The sequence below is a fragment of the Bombus impatiens genome, unplaced genomic scaffold, assembly GCF_000188095.3.
Source record: "Bombus impatiens unplaced genomic scaffold, BIMP_2.2 scf_0128, whole genome shotgun sequence".
Taxonomy (NCBI): domain Eukaryota; kingdom Metazoa; phylum Arthropoda; class Insecta; order Hymenoptera; family Apidae; genus Bombus; species Bombus impatiens.
Genome location: NT_176547.1, coordinates 15,426 through 23,670, shown reverse-complemented (window position 1 = coordinate 23,670; position 8,245 = coordinate 15,426). Strand labels below are relative to the sequence as shown.

Genomic DNA, 8,245 nt, shown 5'->3' with positions numbered 1-8,245 from the left:
TTCTGTTTTTTTTTATCTACAAATATATCAGTTACATAATATGTAAGTAATCATAGGATAAGCTATAGTCCACGTGAAAACATAAACGAGCATCATCGTCGCAATTAGTTATATATGTATCAGGGAATGGAAAGTTCCTCTTTTTTTATATATATTGTGAATAAAGTTTTCAATATAGTAAATTGATTAATTTATTCCTTCGTAATTTTATATATATGTATATGTATATATATATATATGTATATTGACAAGTGAACACGCAAAAAAGCGAATATCGGTTTTTTGTTTGTTATACTTTTATTTATTTATTCTTTGTATCTGATCTGCTACTGAAATAATTATTACAAATTAACAATCACCTCTCGAACTTTTTACTACATTAAATATTATTTTATTACAGCAGATTTTACGGTTATCTATTTTATTATTACGGCTCTTTTTATTTATCATACTAAGTGTTTGTCATTTAATGCTGATGGAATTGAAACATTTTCTCTTTCTTTCTTTTTGCACAGCTACAGAGAATATTTGTTATAAAGCTATCGATCTTTCTTCTCTTTCTTTCTTTCTTCGTCCTTCTTTTTCTTTATTGTTATTTATGTAATTTCCTACGTTCGACTTCAGCATTAAATACCAAATCGCATTATCACTGGAAATGTGTTCGCTATTTATCCACATTTGTAAACGGTAAAATGCTTGCTCGAAATAAATAAGACTATTTGCACTGTTCGCTAGAAAAACTAACCGTAGCGACGCTTCACTAAAGTAAAATGCAAAACCTAACACCTGCATCAGGAATGAAAGGAACGATTTTTGAATGTCTATAAATTGGCAGTAGCGTTTTCAGTTCAGTCGGCGTCGTTTCCAAAGATTTCAATTATACTCTATTCAATAGATATTTTTTGCTTGTAGTTAGTACATCACCGTTTATCCGTACGAATAAACAACACGGTACATGTAGTAGATATTATAGAATCCTATTCGCAAATGGTCACTTAAGAAAAAACGAGACGAATACGATTAATAATACTTTGTTACACTGGGATCATAATTTTCATCAGTTAGTTAAATATGCGCAAAGGTATACATTCACCAAAAATGATGTATTAACGCACTAGTAATTTTCTCGCCGATCTGATATACATATATACGTTTACTTTTAATATTTATCGATATTGGAACAGCATTGCCCAGGCAGAACACAAGTACTGTGACGAAATGTTGACACAATATTTATGAGAATATTGGTCGAACACGTTGGCAGTAAATGCTCGAGTAAATAGTAAATGCACATATCTCAACAGCTCTCCTAACTTCGTAGATATCGATATTATAAAACAGTATTGTACAATACTTACCCTAATGTCAAAAAACACAGTGATACAAAAATTCGGATATGTAGAATCAATATGCAAGAGACAGACATTGCAATCGCGAAGTATTCTAAATACAAATCCATGGTATTCCGAAATATGGATATACGTTTTAAAACTAGGACTAAGTGGTTATCATTAGTTTGCTAGAAAAGTGATCCACAGTTAATAAAAATAAAATAGAACCCTTGAAATAGAAGATTACTAATTATTGAACAATTTAGTAATTATTTACCAATTTAATAATTTTGTTGTAATTTAACTAATAATCTTTAGATTTCTAAAATTTTTTATAAAATATTATTCATATATATCGTTTATTATTAAAAAAAAGTTGGGAATTTTTACAAACATATCGAAATTAAGGATTTTTTAAAAGTGTCACTTCTCTAGCAAGAAGGCGGTATGTGTAAAAGACAATTGGTATAATCTAAAGAAATCTACACTAAGTTAATACAAAAACTTTCAAGATGTGGTAAAATTAACTTACGAATTGTTCAAACAAAAAAAATAATGCAGTAATACTGTAGTCTGGAAAATACAATATTATTGTATATCGATATTGAATAAATATTAAAGATATAAATCTCGATGGAATCGGGCCAATATAAAAACTAATTCTAAAATTAAGTTCTACCTGGGCAGTAATACTCACATACATTTACGTTCAATTTTGTCATACCAAACAGTATTATATTGGTTGACAAATGCTACTATTAGAACCTGTGCTCGCATGGAACACGATACTGAGTAGAAAATAAAAATAGTCTGAAATAAAAATGACAATTGTGTTTGTGCGCTTCATACAGGAAAATGAAAGACAGACAATACAGGTAAAATTAATCACTACATGTAAAATAATAATACATTAAGACACGAGCTCTATATTAAATTATATATGCAGATTTTGTATTTCTTCTTTAAATTAAAATATAAAGTATTAAATTGCTACTAAAATATGATTCAGTCAGTCAGGTTTTCCATAGTACTGGCAAGCATCAGGCATTAGTATCAAACATCAACTTAAGTTAAAACTTAAAGTTGCAATAATATGTAAATATACTACTTTAGTTTATAAATATATTATTTAAATCTTATTATTTTAAATTATAAAGTACGCGTACGATATAATAAAATTGGGCTCTTTAATTAAACAAGACATGTCGTTTTATCTTTGCACTGAATTAATATATATGTATATATTATATATATTATGACACGCATTGTGAAATATAAATTAAAGATGGATTTAATATAGAGCTTGCCTTCTTTACATAATTTTAATCAAACTAAACACGATATTAACGAATTCAGGTAAAAAATTGGCTTTACTCTTTGAATTTTACGTCAGTGCACCGAAATGCAAAGAAGTCAGTCTAACTGATTATCAATTACCAAATGTACGTTCGTAAAGGTACATATATACGCGCAATAAGCGCAATTTTATTTGGCGATGTAAACACGTTATTGTTCAAACTTGATAATGCGTGTTGCGATTGTTGCAACGGTCGCAAATATCAGATGCATCAGAAATAACAAAGGAACTTGTACGAACATCCGTATTATAATACTCAATAAATTTTAGGTGCTGAACGATCGTTAATGGGACCACTGGTTTTCCTTAAAGAGGTACCTTTTCGTATTTGATCCATGAGAGAATCCCTGACTTGTAAAGGATCCATAATGGGTACACGATTACCCATTATGCGTCTTACGCTTGCGGATCTACTCGTTGTATTATTTCCTTGCAAGTTTTGCTGTTGTTGCGCTAATTTAGCATTCAAAGTCTCGAGAAAACCAGATGGTGTTTTAGAATTTTTGCTTATCTGCTGTTCAATGGAGTGCTTTCTGGTAGATTTGGGACTACTATTCGTATTGTTACCACTTGTGGCATTATTACCTGTACTGTTAATGAGCTTAGCACTGAGAACCGCCATAAAACTTTGGCCAACCCCTCCCGGACCTTGCCCTTGAATATTTACACCTGTATTGACAGTAGTTATTTGTGTAGTATTTGAATTACGTTCTTGAGAAGCTGAACGAATGGCTGCACATGAACGTTCAACAGATGATCGAGTTACTTGCAACACAGCATTATGTGGTAATGTAGCAGACGCATTGTTATGCGACTGTGCTTGTCCTGTAGCTTTCCGTAAAAGAGATGGACTAGCAGGTGTATGACGTAACTCTGTAAGAGTCCTTACTGTTTCCGACACTGAGATAGATCTGCGATATAGAATATATATTACGTTACATTAGCGTTTTACGTGCCATTGAAATCTTTCATAATAGACATGGAAAAGAATTATATTCTACCGTTGAGGAGTAGGACTAGCCGTAGGTGAAGAACCTTCTAACAAAAACGCTGGCGGGGGAGGAAGATTTTCAGTTTCGTCGCAAGTATTATCAGTGCGTTCATCGTTAGAACCTGCTGAAGGATTATTGAATGTAGCAGTTATAATAGTAGACGTTCGTCTTGTTGGTGGTGGAGGTTTATTCACTTGCTGCATCGATCCTCTACGGACCGTTAAAGTAGATACAGCACCAGGTACATTCCATGCATTTTCAGTTGGATTATGAAGTGAATGAGAATGCGGTATAGTAGTTTGACTTCCATATCCACTGCTAGATTCAATACTAGATTCTGATGTTTGACTTCCACCATCTTTTTCCGTAATTTCAGTCTAAAAATATATTTAGCTAAGCACTTATAGTTACAAAATGTCAAATGTTGTTGCCTTACCTTTTCAGTTCCTGGTGCTGATAATGAAGCAGGAGGTGGTGGTAAAGGTAACTGCATCTCTTGAGCGCGACTTGCAGCTAAATTTGCTAATTCGTGCATGTTCACATACATTGGTTGTTGAAGTTGATGAGTTGCTAATTCTGTATTATATCGTAATATTATATGTTATTTTCTAAACATTAACATAATTCATAAAGATTAATAGAGACCTTTTGCTAAGTGTGCTGGAAGTGGTAACTTAGGTTTCCCTCTAGGACTTCCAGGAGGTTCATTTTTTACTGGAACTGTTGGTCGCTCTAAACTGGAACATCTGTTTGGTATAGGAGGGCGATGACTACCATTATTTCTACGCAATTGTACTCTAGATGCTTGTTGATTAGAGGAAGAACATGAAGAGGAAGAAGAAACTGGAGAAGCGGGTTGACTATGACAACAGCTACTATTATCTGGAGCTTGGAATGTGTAGACACTGAGTGCTGGTCTTTGATGGCCTTTTTCATAAGCTACAAGAATAAGTGTAATATTATAAGTAAATTATACGTTATTCTTTATCATATATTTTAATTAATAATTTTCTTACCAGAAGAAATCGTGTGCGGCCGTTCGTTGATTGTGTTTTGATTTTGCCTATCATACTGAACTGATGTTTCCTGCAAGTCAGGCCAAGTAGCAGTAGTTACAGGTCTTGTTGTAGTACAACCAGTATTTTGATTAGTTTGAGAAGACACATTTGATACCTACGACAACACAGTTTAACTTCAAAAACATAAAAAAGACATACACCTCAAAGGATGCAGTGCTCTATTGAATATTGCAAATAAAAAGGAAAAATATGAAGTGCTGGCAAGCAACTAGTGTCTAACAACCTTACCTGATGTTCAGAGATTGGTTGTGTGTATAACGTGTCCTGAGAAGTGAAGCCAGAGTCACGGGAACTACCATTTACCAAATGGCGTAGTGTCATCATACCGTTGATGCTGGAGGGCCTGACACCGACAGACTACAACGAGTACAACATCGACTACCACATACACACTAAGCCGATGCCAAGTGGCATTCATGCTATGATCCATAAGCAACTACTTGCTTAAAATATGGCTAGTGCATAAATAGTGAAACTAATATGCCATGCACAAATGATTGACATTCTTAGTATAATAACGAAGCAGAACGAAAAAGATGTAATATCCGTTATTTATGCTACCGTAATTTTCACCTGAGAAAGTGATCTGTGCCAAGGGTGTCCAGATGGACTTGGATGACTTTTACAAGAGCCACTGCTGCTACTAGTCAAAGAACTAATTGAACACATTGAACTTTTTCTTGACCCAAGTGACAGAGAAGGACTTGAAGGTGGCGTAGCAAGTGACCACTGTGTTACATCGCAACCTTTTATATCTGTTATCACTTGCTCTGATGCAGGAGGTAAATGATGTGGAGAGGCTGCATGTCGTTGTAATTGATCAGAAACCTCTTGCAAGTGTGTCAGTTCCATTAGCATTGCAATTTCTTCATCCTATGTTTGTTTTTTACATGTTATTAATAGTGTTATTTGAAATTAAATTATTAATTACCCGGTAATTATAATTGATGTTACTAACAAGTACTGGTTTCAAAAATCTGGCAAGAAGACAATATCTGCCCCTTTCTTCGAGTAAAGCCGCGCGAACGGCTTTTCTTTCCGTTTCTTCTAAACTTAACCGTTTTTCTTGAACAACAGCAGCTGAAGATTCTAGCATTCGATTCAATTCAATATCACCTGATAATGTTCCATGCCCTTGTGTCTGTCCTTGTAAATGATGACCTTTTCGTGCTTTTTTCTTTTGCAAACGTAATGTATCAGTAGATCGCTTTCTTAATTCTGCTTTTGCTTTTTTATATTCTGAAATTAACAGAATTTCAAGTATATTTCAACATTTCCAAATATGTTATCATTAAATATACTAACCTTTAGCATGTTCTTTATCTAAATTTATTAAAGATTTTTTCCAATCTTCTAATTTTTCTTGAAGAGGCAACACCAAGCAATCCATAATAGCACTAATAAAAGAATATGTAAATAAAAAATGTTTATTTAACAAATAAATATTTAAAATTATTAATGTTTAATGAAAACTTACCTAGTAAATGATTTCATTCGTGTTTCTACTGCTTTATGTCTAAGACATATCCGGGTTAAAGCAGTTCCAATTTCTTTTGTTGCACCTTAATTACAAATATTTTATTGGACTAAGAGCTAACATTTAAAAGTATTTCATAAAAAATTAAAAAAGAAAGTATGACACAAACAAATATTGATGTATGATTGTTTATAATAAACATAGAAAATAAGACATAATTCACCTCTTGCACTAGTTGCAGCATCAGCAATTTTTTGAAAGGTTTCAAGATATGCAGAAATAGCTAAAATAGCAGCCCTAAAAAAATATCTAATGTAATTAGAGATATTATATTATTGTAAAGTAAATTTTACAATACATCTGTAATTAAAATACAAGCTTGCAGTAAATTTTATTTTTATGTTTTATGCACAATATAATTAGTATTACTATTGAATACAAAAGTCAAATCTTAAGTTTACTAATAAAATAAATATTAAACTGTAATCAAAATATAATTATTACCTTAGGCAAGAATGTAATTTGGTTGCTTTTGAAATTAAATCTTCCCATAATGGTGCTCCATTCTAAAAACAAATTTTTATAACATTTTCTTATTTACAAAATAAGAAATATATAAATAATTTATATATACGATTTTTATACATTGTACAAATACATATTATTACATTTGATGTAGATACTTTTATGTTATCATAAAAATACAACACATTTAATAGGGTAATGCAATCACATACGCCTACCTATCTTTTCTGATTAGATAATTTTATGAACTAGGAAGCTACCTGAAGAAGAAAATTGAATTGTTACATAGCTGCAATATTACATGCATTTTTGTGGCTGTTTAATAAAATTAAATAACACTTTATAAAAAATTTATATATGAAATTTATTAAATAGGATTATTTTACATAATTTACTTTGTTATAAATATTATTCGACGTTATATTCGTTGTTTACTAGTTCCATCAAGTAAAAAAAATATATACATTTATTATCTTGGAAATATGAAAAAATATTTCGGAACAGTATTATAGAACTAGAACAAGTGTAAATTAGCTATCGTCCTCGTTTTATCGCATTAAAGTATCTCAATGGTTTCGAAGAGTAGTTTCCAGAATTAGGACAATGGAACCATATTTTTAAAAAGTACCATAAGAAAAAATAACTAAAGGAATATGTTGCCTCTTCGGTCATACTGATTTCATAATATTTACGAAATATGTATATGTATTAAGAACAGTTGCATCGACAACGCGCCTTGGCCTGCATCGTTACTTGTGCAAAGGTAGAAAAGCGTACAAAAAACAATGAACAGGAAAAAACGCGGTCGCGCTCAAGCAAAATAAATATTGAATATTGACACACCATTAACGTTACTTACCTTCATGTCAGTTATAATCTGTTGAAAGAGGCCACCCAAAGCACTGCACTCTCTCTCAATTGTTGCATCCATCTTTGACTATCCGAAATTTTTTCCTTACTTGGCTCCGATAAAGTTCTTCCACATTAGAATCGTAGAATAGTTTTACTTTTTGTTATCCATATAGATATATACAAAATTTCCATAAGAATATCGGCGATTTGTAAGATTCGCCATTTTCGTAACAAGACACAAGTTTGAAGTAACACAGGGAAATACAACTGAGTGTATTTACCTACACTGTGCTTCTCATATATCTGTATCACGAATAATTTCGAATAAAACAATTTGGAAATCGAATGATCACTGTGCTATTTTCACAAATATTTTCCAACAATGTGCAATCATAACACCGATTAGTTTTGCCAAAGAAAATTGTAAACACTAGGGGACGGGTATCTCAACACAACGCACTCATTCTGACGAGCAACTATGGCTCGCTCTCGCGTCTGCGTCGATTCTGTTTTCGTTGCAATACCTGAATATCTGTGCCCCCTACGGCGACCCCGTTTCACAACTTCAAATTGAGGATTCGGGGTATATCTAATCGTTACTCAGGGTAACGGCTCTCTCTACCCCTTAGACT

The 8,245-nt window shown here is 32.3% G+C and overlaps 1 protein-coding gene across 4 annotated transcripts; it reads right to left on the bottom strand.

Moving 5' to 3' along the window:
* Nucleotides 1–5: 5 nt before the first annotated feature.
* On the bottom strand, nucleotides 6–8,238 carry LOC100748204 (protein MTSS 2). 4 transcript variants are annotated; one of them, XM_024365047.2, is made up of 13 exons: nucleotides 7,621–8,238; nucleotides 6,741–6,802; nucleotides 6,460–6,533; nucleotides 6,237–6,321; nucleotides 6,065–6,156; nucleotides 5,718–5,998; nucleotides 5,333–5,632; nucleotides 4,988–5,116; nucleotides 4,697–4,766; nucleotides 4,326–4,619; nucleotides 4,117–4,256; nucleotides 3,690–4,057; nucleotides 6–3,599 (listed from the first exon to the last, which is right to left on the bottom strand). In XM_024365047.2, exons 1-13 carry the CDS (start codon nucleotides 7,690–7,692, stop codon nucleotides 2,945–2,947), a joined length of 2,622 nt encoding a protein of 873 aa, XP_024220815.1. In that variant the 5' UTR covers nucleotides 7,693–8,238; the 3' UTR covers nucleotides 6–2,944. The 4 variants fall into 4 exon arrangements, with proteins under 4 accessions (XP_024220815.1, XP_003486630.1, XP_024220816.1 ...); XM_003486582.3 differs by having other exon boundaries at nucleotides 4,697–4,853; nucleotides 7,621–7,692; XM_024365048.2 differs by lacking the exon at nucleotides 4,988–5,116 and having other exon boundaries at nucleotides 7,621–8,237.
* Between the last annotated feature and the right edge of the window lie 7 nt (nucleotides 8,239–8,245).